Below are 12,641 nucleotides of genomic sequence, written 5' to 3' on the forward strand. Positions count from 1 at the left end.
ATTATTTGCTATTGAAGTGACCAACATTTAAGTTTTTACTTTTGATGAGAAACGCGTGATGGCGTCAGTAAAAGAAACAAGGGAAACAGGTAGCATTGGCTTAATGCTTAACTCGAACGTCGCTGACAGCAACCGCTTTATGACAACTGCGGCTGCGCTCCATTGCGTCTTTTTACTTTTATGGGCCATTTTTTCAATGTTTTGCGTTTCTCACCATTTTCGGCCTTTTCTCCGTTATAGACGCGTACATTAAGTTTTATGTCACTTTAGTTTATTTATTTTTCGCATTATTTTCAGTTTTTGTCTGTTGTTTTGTTTTGTTTTCGCGCCAGTTTATGAGCTGTGCGTGCACGCGTTCAACACTTTTCAGCGTTACTGTGCTTGCGTCGACGCGCGTCTTGCCCGGTTCATTCACTACATTTTTCTTGCGCGTTGCTACACAGTTGCTGCTGCTGCTTTTATTTAATTTTTCGGTAAAAATGTTTTGTAATTGCTTTTTCAGCACTGCATCGCCGCAACGGTAATAGCGGCAGCGGCAAACTCACATTTCCGTACTTTTTTGGAACCAGTATAAAAGGGTGTCTTTCTGGGAACAAGTACATCAAACTCATCTTAATGCTCTCAAGCATTGCACGTACGTGAAACCGCAACGAAATATTCAACTAAAAGTGACGCGTTAACTAATTCGAAATATTCTTTTCGGTGTGTTACCTAAATACGTAATTTTCGTGAAAATGAAAGTGTTCACCATCTTCGCCACCACTTCCTTGCTCTTCGTTAGCTGCATTTGCGCTGCGCCAAGTGTACAAGATAATCGCGTGGAAGGGGAAAATGGCAGCTCATTGGCACTTGCCGCCCGCTACCTTGGCAGCTGTTTTGAAGCTGAGGATATGACTACTTGTTTCGCCGTCAAGGGTATTACGGCATTAAATCGCGCGGCTAGAAGCAATAACATCGAACTCGTCAATGGCATATCGTTCAAAAGGTGTGTGCGTGAGAGTGTGTGACGTAAAAAGAATAAAATTTACTGATGAAATATATAATTGAAAGACATGCAAAGAAATACATAATATTATGTATTTGCACATTCGAATTAAATAAGTTAAAAAACAGTCCATTAACTGTGACTACATAACCTTAAAAGGATGTGTTAACAATGGAGTGAAAATTGAAATTTCAACAAGCGAACTGTACTGAATTTGAAAAGCTTTAAAGCAAATTAGTGAGCATTCTCAAAATTAATAAACAATACAAAAAAAATCTTGCTGAACAAGTTTCACAAATTAACGGGATATTTTCTACTTTGACCTAACTGATGTAATCCAGACGTTAACGAGAATTGGCAAGCTCAATTGATTCTTGTCTTACCAAACAAGTTCACAAAAGTACTGAAACCGGAGCATATGCGAGAGAGTAAGGGAGAGTTTGTGAGATGGTTGCATAAGAGAATAGAGCCTGCTGGTCAAAAAATTCTTTAATTGAGCTCATTTGTACAAAAAAAGATCAGGCGTTGCTTTAATATTGACTTCTCGATAATGCCACTGCTTAAGCTCTCTTGTATTTTTTTACAGTTGATTGTTTGATTTACTACTCTTTAAGATTTGGTGAATCAAAAATAGCTTAGAGCTTAAAGGTTTTATTATTTGCATTATTAAATTAGATGTTCATCCATACTACACAAAAGTTATTCATATTCCACAATATTCTTCAAATAATCGATTCACCTTAATATCAACCTAATATGACTGTAATTTTTTTCATTGACTGTTTACAAAATTTTTTCTTAGCTTATTCTTTTTTTCGCATTTACATTAAATTTGACTTTTATATTACTTAAAATTTTGCAGAGATTCCGCTTCCTCCGTGGCACGCGGCGGTAAGGCATTGAGTGAAAGCGACATATACGCGCAATTACCTGAAAATGCTGAAGAACGCAGTGGACGCTTGGTGGACATTGCTATGCAAAACGCTGCTGATTTCTTGAGCTCCCACAGTTTAGAAGTGAAAATCCCGGCTGAAGCTACACAAGAAATGGCACGTGCACTCGATGAAGGTAAGCCTCAAAACCGTAATATCTATGAAAGCGCAAATACTTCTTTTAAACAAACTGAATGGGTCCATTCGTTCAATATTACATTGTCTTCAAAATATTAATTTGAAAAAATATTTATCAACTCATTTGTAGGCCGAGGTAAATTGAAGAAGATGTTGGGTCCGATAGCTATCGCTGTTGGCGCCAAACTCTTTGCTGTCATACCCATTGTGCTCGGCGCTTTGGCCCTGCTCACTACCAAAGCTGTGATTGTGGCCAAGATCGCTTTGTTGTTGGCTCTCATTGTCAGTGGCTCACGCTTCTTTGGTGGTCTGGGCAATAAGTTCGGTGGTGCTCTTGGTAGTGGCTATAACGCGGCTGGTTGGTCAGGTGGCAACTCTGCTGGTTGGTCTTCGGGCGCTGCCTCCTCTTATCCATATGCCCGCAGCTTGGATGCCCAACAGTTGGCCTACAGTGAACAAGCGCCCGCCGTCAACGAAGAAGTAGTTGAAGAGGAACAGCTCTAAATATTGAGCTCAGAGGGTGTTACCATTATATTGGAAATACCAAAAATGTGCCTTTATTAAAGTATACATTATACTTATATTAATGTATACTTGGTAGTTCGTAGTAATTTATTAAAAAAAAAAATATGTATTGCCCACGACTTGAAAACTGTTTGCTAATGGGTACGAGTACGAATAAAACCGAATAGTAAAACGAAATACAAAAGGAGTTCAAAACCGCAATTCATTCGCATTTGAATTAGTATTATTCTTAAAGCTGATGTACATATATTTATTAATTTAAGTTTGTATTCAGTTGTTCAAAATGTACAAAGTTTAGCGAATAAAGTTCGAACATATAAATAATTGCATATATTTTGGATTTCAAACCCCATTAAAGTATGGAATTTGAGCATAAGTAACCAATACACTGTCGATGGTGGTTCTAGGTGTTATATGTCACAACTAACTTACATTATAGCTGAGTAATTTGTATCTAAGTCAAGCATAAACTAAGTAATTTTGTGTTTCCTAAAAATTGCCTATAAATTAAGGTTTAATTGGGGGTTATTTTAAATTTATTTATTATGAGTTAGTAAGGATAGCGGCTCCACGCCTGGCTCAGATATTGCCAGAATGGGTGCTACTTTGAAAATATACCCTGGGATTTGGGCTGTGAACTCGGAGGGATCTTGGGAGATTACAATGTTTGGATGAATTGAGAACGGCTTCATTTCGAGTTAGTAATATGGTAAAATCGTCATAGTTAGATTTGTAAGCTACTTTTTTTTTGACGTGCAATTTGAAGCTTTTACAACTTATTTCCATAAACCACCCATGTCAGCAGCGCTTAGATAGATGCGATAAGTGCGAACTATTATGCTGCGAACGATATTATTTATGGACATGGGCGATTGTGGTCAAGAATCGGGAGATTCGAATATCGTTTGGATTGTTTGAGAATTGTGGCCAGGATTTTCGCTTGTATCATAATTGGCGAAAACCATCCTGCGGCTCAGTAGGATATGAAAACTGGTCAGATATCGCATTCAATTGGATCCCCTGTATTTTTATGTTGTACTGCCCTTTTCAAATCTAAGGAAATTAGTGGACAACAAATTTTCTTTTGGAATATTTAGTAATATATTTGGATGATTTGGTTGAGTTATATATATTTGGGTTTTTAACACTGGGGTTGTCAGAAGAAGCTCTGACTTGGTTTTTTGTGCCAATTTTTAGAGTGTTGAAAAATTGTGGCTTTGGTGGTCGTCGTACAACGTACCGGCCATTATTTGATCGAGTAGTTGTGGCTTTGTAGAAGTCTTCACAATACTGATCTTCTGGAGTTGTAATTGAAATGGGGGGGAGTTCTTCTAACTCCCAAAATTTTTTCAATTGCGAATTGAGGTATTCGTTTGAGATTCCTTCAACTTGAGTTGTAATTGTGGTAACTAGTTCCGTAGCTAGTCCACTTAGAATCCAACCAAATATAGTGTTTTGGGCTAGAAGTTTGGTTGAAATTTTTTCAACACCTTCAATTATTATTTGCGGATAAGGTCGCTGCCTACTATTATATATATTTGAGCGGGGGTATTGCAGTTGCGATTTGCTAGCTTTAGGTGTGAAACCTTTTGCTAATGCTTGCTATTTATGTGATAGCTTGGAAGCATTTTAGTAAGTTCCGGTAGGACTATAGCTTCTGCTACAATTCGCGTATCCGATTGGGGGATATTAGGGTAATGGGGCAGATTTTGTGTTAGTTTTGGACTACTCTTCCGCCTATTCCGCGTAATGTCAAAATTCGATTGTTTTGATGGCAGTTTTAGCCTATTTTGTGCTCTATACGCTATGAAGATTTTTGTTATCCTTGGTCTATTAAGGCAATAAGTTTATAGAGTTCTCCTCGATGTTCGATGGAGATGACTGCTGTGGGTAGTAATACCCTATTTTGTATTTTGCTGTGTAGCGTATGAGTGTTTTGTGCCTTACAGCAACATGGTGTCTTTTGGCAATTTTCGGGATTTGCTTTTGCAATTAAACACGTGGTTCTTTTCTTGTAAGCGCTGCTTTGGGATGAGCTAGCAAATGTGCTGTTATGAAGCATTGAGTGGTGTCTTTCATGACAACAGAAGCAATTATATTTGCTCTTACAATTTTTATAAGTATGCGCATGTGACAAGCTATTGTACAAGTTTAAGTTTTTAAACTTCTCGCAAGATTGTAGTTTATGCCCTCTTGTACATAGTTCGCATGACGTATGTTTATTCTGTTCGGATGTGAGAGATTGCGTTTTGTAAAAGCTTCTGTTTAATATTGTTTTGCTACTAGCTTGGGATCTATTAAAGCTTCTTTTTAGGTCGCGTTGAACAATTTTTGTTTAAATTCGTTTTTTATCTACCCTTTCAACGATTTCTTACTGGGTAGTAAGGAAGTCTTTCATTTGTTGCCACGTGGGACATTTATTTCGTGATGAGAGCGATTGCTCCCACAAAAGTAACGATTTTTCTGGTAAAGCGGCGGTGCATATATTTACCAGAATTGGGTCCCAGCTGTCTGTGGGAATATTTTGTGTCGATAGAACCGACAAACAATTAGAAACAGTGGATAGTAGTCTAATAAATTCTTCACTTGTTTCTTTTTGAATTTTAGGCAAGTTTATTAGTGTCGTTACTTGTTTATCGACCAATATTCTTTAATTTCCATATCTGGATTTTAGAGCCAAGCCAAATTTAAATTTTCGTTATTAATTGCGAACTGTTTGACTATTGCGCCTGCTTTTGCTTTTGTTGGATGTTATCGGAGATGATACAATTTTTGTGCTTGTGATAGTTTTGGATGGTTGATGTATACTGCTGTGAACATGTCCCTGAAGGACGGCTATTCTTCATAACCACCATAAAATGTTTCTGTGTCACATGCGGGCACCTCGAGTTGGATGCCTGAACTTGCCTCTTGATTTTGTATTTGTGGCAGCTCTACTCTCGGATGTGGAGTAGGTGCAATTGCAATTATTAGCTTTAATTGATCAGAAATCATAGCTTTTGTTTTTTCGTACTGGTCTAAGCGGTTATCGTATATTGCGTAAGCCGATGATTTAAAATTGTGTGCTAGATCTGAATCGTCATAATCTACTATGGCGTCATGAGCCGTTTGGAGACGAGTCCAAAAATTGTCAGTATATTGGTTTTTTATTTCCAATAACGATTCAGAGATGTCTTGAAACAATGAAGATGAAAATGGAGTGCAGTATCGTGTTAATCTGTCACTCTCAGAAATGAATTTGGTGGCACAAATATCTTTGCCTTTTATTTGCTTTGTGGCAACCTGTCTTGCGCGTGTAGCTTCTGCAGGTGTAATTTGATTTTTGTCGTCATTAACCATTTTTGTTATGTTATCTATTACTATATGTGTCAAAGTTGATTAAAAGTTTTCTCAGTGTAAACTGATTAAAACGCAGCGATAAATTATAATTAATACAGAATATTCTTTTACGTTTATAAGAGTTTTTTTTCCGGATTAGATAAATATTTACTTGCGTAATAAATTTTTTAAATTGTATTTTATTTTGAATACTTTGTAGTGAGTGTAATTTTAACTTTTTTTAAGAAGTTATTAAGAATCGCACTTTTAATTTAACAATGCTTATTATGTCCTTATGTTGATGTATTTAGGTACACCCTAATACACGGCCTGGTGTGTATATATTTATGTGCTCGTGAAATTAAAGCTCGTTGAAGAGATCAACGTTCTGTTATTTATTTTTGTTTTTTGTACGCAATCCTGCTTGTTTGTTACAAGGGGTATTGCGGGATGTATGCCAATGAGGACTTTGAAAAAATTTACAACTACAGTTGAATATGTATGTTTAAATGCGCTTTTTATATTTTGTTTTTAATAAATTATTTACAAGTATAATTTTTTAATTTCTAGTAGTGTTAATTTTACTACAACGTTTATTATTTTATTTTTTTGTAATTTTACAACTTTTTAGATAATTTTGTAAATTTTTAAAGTGTAATTGACCCAATGTAAGTAGGGTATATAAGCATAGGCATAGATTTTATGTCGTACGTATAAATATGTATGTTCGCACTGCGAAGAGAGCGCGAAAGCGAAGTGAACAATGTGCAGGTATTTTCCCTTATGCACTTTGTAAATATATTTTTGTATATATATAAATATGTTTAGTAAAAAAATATATATAATGATATATATAGATATAATATGTAAGAGTTAATTCGATATGCATATATGTATGTTTGTTTGTTGTGTTTTTATTTCTTTCTCTGTTTGTTTTATATTTGATATTTTGCCTTTGCTTACTTATTGAATGCAATTCTGCTTATTGCTTTTTTAAGCATAAGGGGTATTGCTGGATTAATGTGCAAGTGTATACTTGAACTAGTTTTTTTGGTTCTTGATGGTGTGTTTGAAGGTAAGCTATTAATTGAGCAATAAATTAAGATTCATTTATTATTTTTTTTTTAATATTATATATAAGTATGTATTTTGAAATATACGTCATACCAGACTGTGTTCGGGTTTTCCCGCAAGATAAACTCAATAATTAAAAGAAATAAATACGCTCACTTTGTAGGGTATACGGTATGTACATATATAATATATGCCTGTGCGCTTTGTGCCAATTGGTGTGCTTCTTCTCCAGCTGCTTACAGGTATGTTGTATTGTTGTTTACTCTTTAAAAATTCGCGCCCGTTTGTTCTATTTATGTTTTGTGCCTATGTTGTTTAAAATGTTTATATGTTTGTTGTTATATATATATATTATATATTAGCACTGCATCTTTGGTGAGTTATGTGTGTTTACTACATTTTAACATTTATATGTATATATATATATATATATTTTAAATTTGGTTTTATATCTATGTATACTTTTATTTCACTGCCCTGGGTCCATATGTATTTATTGTATGTTGTTATTTTGTAATTATTTATATACATATATACATATGTATATGTATATATATATACTAGGCACCCTCCGCTGCGCTCCGGGACGCTCGCTTTGCTCGCTCGCCTACGTCCGCCCCCGCCGAGCGCGAGCTAGCTCGCTCTTATGTTTGTTGATTCTCGCCAGCAGCAGAAAACTTTTATATATAAGGTTGTCAAATATCTCTATTCCGCTTTTTTGCTCTTCATTCAATGCTTTATAAAAAGTGTTACAGTGATCGGATTTAGTTAAAATATGCGCCGTTTTGTTCGATGATCTGTTTCCATCTAGACGGCAACTTCATAATACCTTCCTCGTAGAAGCCCCCCTCCTTATTTGCGAAGAATTCGGACAGCCACTTTTCACAACCCTCTTTTGAGTTCAACTTCACACCACCAAGGGCACTCGCCATGGACAGGAACAGGTGGTAATCACTTGGCGCTACGTCCGGGCTATATGGTGGATGCGATAAGACCTCCCATCCGAGCTCCCGTAGCTTCTGACGAGTCATCAACTCGTCAATGAAAAATGGATTTATTTTAAGAATCCTAAACGGAGAAAATCATGGGTTATTCCGGGACAAAGATCAACATCGACTGCAAAATCAGACTGATTCGGTAAGAACTCAATGCTCTGTTTAGTGGGATCAGAAGGCTGTGGTTTATCATGAGCTTCTTACACCTGGTGGAACTGTTAATACTAATCGCTACAGACGACAAATGATCAATTTGACCAATGCATTGATCGTAAAGCGACCAGAATGGGCCAGAAGTCACGGCAAAGTAATTTTGTTACACGTGCACACAAAGCAAAATCGGTTCAGGATACAATAAAAATACTTGGCTAGGAACTGCTACCCCACCCGCTGTATTCAGCAGACTTGGCACTTTCCGATTACCTTTTGTTTTCATCGATGGGACACGCATTGGCTGAGCAGCCCCTTTGATTCCTACGCCGAAGTCGAAAATTGGGTGTCTGGTTTGCTTCAAACATTCGAACATTTCTATTGACATGGTATCTACTAATTCCCAAAAGGTGGTCAAAGTAAATAAAAAGCAATGGCCAACACTTTGAAAACAAGGTGGATCGCAACGCTAATTACACAAATATATGTCAATTGACTTTGAAACGTTTTACACCAGTTAGGATACAATTGCGAAATCTGTAGTGTGAATTGGGTGCTTTGCCCTATTTTCTACTGTAGAACCTTAGTGCAGTATATTCTGACAAAATCGAAATGTGTACACAACTAGTGCAACATACCTAGGTATATATGTATGTGTATAAGGGCGAATATTTTTATTTCTTTTCTCTGAAAAATAGGTTCTTAGACACCTATGAGCTCTTAATTGTATCGTGAAAGTCCACCGCCTTACAGTTTTCTATTTTTTTCTTATTATAATAGAAAAATTAAAATCTCGCTAGTTGAAAAAATATGTCGTTTCATAGATTGGAAATTTACCGCTCTATAAAAAAGGTCTCTTATAATTAAAAAAACAAAAAAAATATAATATATATATGTATGATATCCACTGAGGATCGCGGATGATCTCGTAAACGCTTAACTTAATCGAAAAATTATAAGAGACTACTTTATAGAGCAGTAACTGTCCTACAAAACTTTGAGGATTCCGATTTATTGGGTTGGCAACTAAGTAATTAAGCGGATTTCACTCATAGATGGCTTCAGTTGAATTTTTAGGTTTGATGGCGTAGTCCGAATGTAAAACACATTTTGTTATTTGATAGTTGGCAATTCAGCTGTCAATCAGTAAAAAAAAGTTTTTTGATCTGTTGCGTAGTTTTCGTTTGGCGTTCGTTGAAAAATGGAAGATCAAAAGAAACATTTTCGTCATATTTTGCTTTTTATTTTCGCAATGTGTTGTTTATGGCGACGAAGCCATAAAAGAACGGCAGTGTCAAAATTGGTTTGCCAAATTTCATTCTGGTGATTTTTCACTCAAAGATGAAAAACGCTCTGGTCGTTCAGTTGAAGTTGATGACGACATAATCAAAGCAATAATCGATTCGGATCGTCACAGTACAACACGTGAGATTGCAGAGAAGCTTCAGGTATCACATACATGCATTGAAAATCACTTGAAACAATTTAGCTATGTTCAAAACCTCGATACATGGGTTCCTCACGAATTGAAAGAAACGCGTTTAACGCAACTCATTAACAGCTGCGATTTGCTAAAAAAACGTAATGAACATTATCCATGTTTAAAAACGAATAATAACTGGCGATGAAAAATGGGTTGTTTACAACAATATCGAGCGGAAAAGATCGTGGAGCAGGCCAAGTGAACCAGTTCAAACAACATCAAAAGCTGGCATTCATCAAAAGAAGGTTTTGTTATCAGTTTAGTGGGATTATAAAGAAATTGTCTACTTTGAACTCTCACCACCCAACCGAATGATCAATTTTGTTGTCTACATTGAACAACTAACAAAATTAAACAATGCAGTTGAAGAAAAGCGGCCCGAATTGATAGATCGAAAAGGTGTTGTATTCCATCATGACAATACAAGGCCACACACATCTTTGGTCACTCGGCAAAAATTATTGGTGCTTGGTTGGGATGTTTTGCCACATCCACCATATAGTCCTGGCCTTGCACCATCGCATTACTTATTGTTTCGATCTTTAGAAAACCCCTTGAATGGTAAAAATTTCAGTAATTATGATGTCAAATCGTACCTGATTCAGTTGTTTGCTAATAAAAACCAGAAGTTTTATGAACGTGGGACTATGATGCTGCCTGAAAGACGGCAAAAGGTCATTGATCAAAATGGGCAATACATTACAGAATAAAGTTATTTAGTTCCAAGAAAAAATTGTCTTTTTTTTTTTTAAATCCGCAATTACTTAGTTGCCAACCCAATATAATGATTGAAATACAATATTCATTAAAAGACACTTGCAACGGTTAGGTTTACGAAAAAATCGTCAGAGACTTTTTTGTAGAGCATTAAATTTCCTAAAAAATTTATGAAATGAAGTAGTTGGAAGCGAGATTTGAATTTTTTTATCTGTTTTGTACAAATAATATAATAATAGTTTACAAACATGTATGTGTTAAAACCAGGAAGTTGTTTATATGCGTTGAAGAAAAGAAAGTTTTTGTTGTTGGCAGAGTTAATGGAAAAGCACCTTAAAGAGCAAACGGGTCTAGAGTATTTGCAGGAATCGTAAAACAAACAGACGCTTAGAAACGAGAACATTGTGGGCACAATGAATCGCATATTAACCAAAATTTTGGAATGCACTCTATTTTGTGGACCTTACCTACTTACTTGAGACTTTTTTGAAATGACAGTTTGTATTACTATTAATTTTCCAATTACGTTTATACCTTTTATATTGCTTTTTTATATTTATTTATACTTTTTAAAATGAGTTTAAAATAATTTCAATTAAAACAGCAAAAAAAAAAAATGTTGAGAAAAATTTTTGTTAGCGAATTAATGAACCAATTTTGATATCAGCCTACATTATCTCAAAACATATCTGCATATACGAGTATATGAACTCGAACTTTTCCTTTGCTCAGTTATCTCGGTCTGATATAAGACAAGGTCAGTAACAGAGTGCTTCCCTGTTTCCTCCCTGTCATCTTCAACTCAGCAGTAACACTTTATATTCTATATAGGTGGGTCCAATCCGTGCTTCATGTTTCCCTTCTCAATCTTGCTTTCTCTTAAGGTTATGGATTTTAGATCTTACTAACTCTAGCGCTGACTGAATATCAGATAGTATGATAATATAATATGACTGTACATTACGCTGCATTTACTGCTTACTTTTTTTAAGTTGTACCATTTGTTAACATCAGGCCACCAAATATTGATCTCTCTTATATAACACGATCATATGGTATATTGTGATATCTACATTAAAATCGGAAATCAATATATTTCGTATAAAAATCTATCATCAGCTTAGAGACATTTCGTATTCATCATAACGACCGGATGTATGGACAGAAAAGTCATTGATTTTTCACCCCGATAATGCGACTTTTTTGTCCATTGCAGTTATTCGTTGATGGCACTGTAGGCCATCGCAGCTAAGGCTTATGACCAAAGAATTAGATTAGTATTTTTAGTATTAGCTGAACAGTAGCCTACTTTGAACGCGATAATAAAGATTTGTATGAAATTATTTTGTTTTGTTATTTCGGGTCAAATTTGATCACATTTAATTGTTTGGGTTATTTAGTGTAAAGTCAACTAAAATGGGATTAATATAAACGAAGATAATTTTATACAAAATTTTACTAGAGAGCTAATAGTGTCCGACTTTTGAACTGGTCTATAAATAGGCCTACACCCCTATTCTTGGCAAATCCAACTTCTTGTTAATTTGACAATATTTATATTTATATAATATATTTATACTCTGCGTCATAACTAAAAAGTTCTTTTCTTGAAAAATTGTCAAGATGTCAAGAGTTCTTTACTCTAAAAATCTATTTTAACTTTTGCGCATAGTTGTGAAAATCAATTTGTCGTAATGGAAGATATTTTAGACGCTCTGAAGCTTTATATTATATCAAGATTACCACAGTATAACAAAAAGCTTTTTACTTTATAAAAATCTTGATAAATATGATGTGATAAATAATATGGATATGATGTGATAAATAATATGGATATGATGTTCCCAAAACAGGCCACCAAAATGTAGGCTTTTGTGTACTTCAATTGAAATAAAGACAATTCACCATAAAATTTCTTTAAGTCGCTGCTGTTGTTTAAAGGTTCGCTGACAATATCATATGTATTATCGCAATTCAATTTCTTCTTCAATAGAAAACCGCTGACTTCCACTAAGTTGTTTGTAAGCCAAGCAGTGTTATTTTATTCTATCTATTGCAACAAAACCTTAAATACTTATGCAGTTATTCCCTTTAACAGATGATCCCATAACGTACATAGATACCATATATTGCTATATAGTATATATCCGTATGTGACGCAGCCTTGGCACAGAATAACCGACATGAGATTTGACCAAAAACAGCTAGTAGAAGAAACGTGCGGCACGAAACGAAAAAGAAATTTTATTGAAATCGAAAGCAATCGAATGCGAGGAAGGAAAGAATCTGTGTCGTTGATATACGCTGAACGGCCATACAATCAC

The 12,641-nt window shown here is 35.3% G+C and overlaps 1 protein-coding gene across 1 annotated transcript; it reads left to right on the forward strand.

Annotated features, from left to right (window-relative positions):
- Window positions 1-577: 577 nt before the first annotated feature.
- Window positions 578-2,904, forward strand: Osi14 (DUF1676 domain-containing protein Osi14). Its single transcript, XM_014240850.3, has 3 exons — window positions 578-985; window positions 1,848-2,053; window positions 2,186-2,904. Exons 1-3 carry the CDS (start codon window positions 735-737, stop codon window positions 2,557-2,559), a joined length of 831 nt encoding a protein of 276 aa, XP_014096325.2. The 5' UTR covers window positions 578-734; the 3' UTR covers window positions 2,560-2,904.
- The last annotated feature ends 9,737 nt before the right edge of the window (window positions 2,905-12,641 follow it).

Source organism: Bactrocera oleae, chromosome 2, assembly GCF_042242935.1.
Source record: "Bactrocera oleae isolate idBacOlea1 chromosome 2, idBacOlea1, whole genome shotgun sequence".
NCBI classification, from domain to species: domain Eukaryota; kingdom Metazoa; phylum Arthropoda; class Insecta; order Diptera; family Tephritidae; genus Bactrocera; species Bactrocera oleae.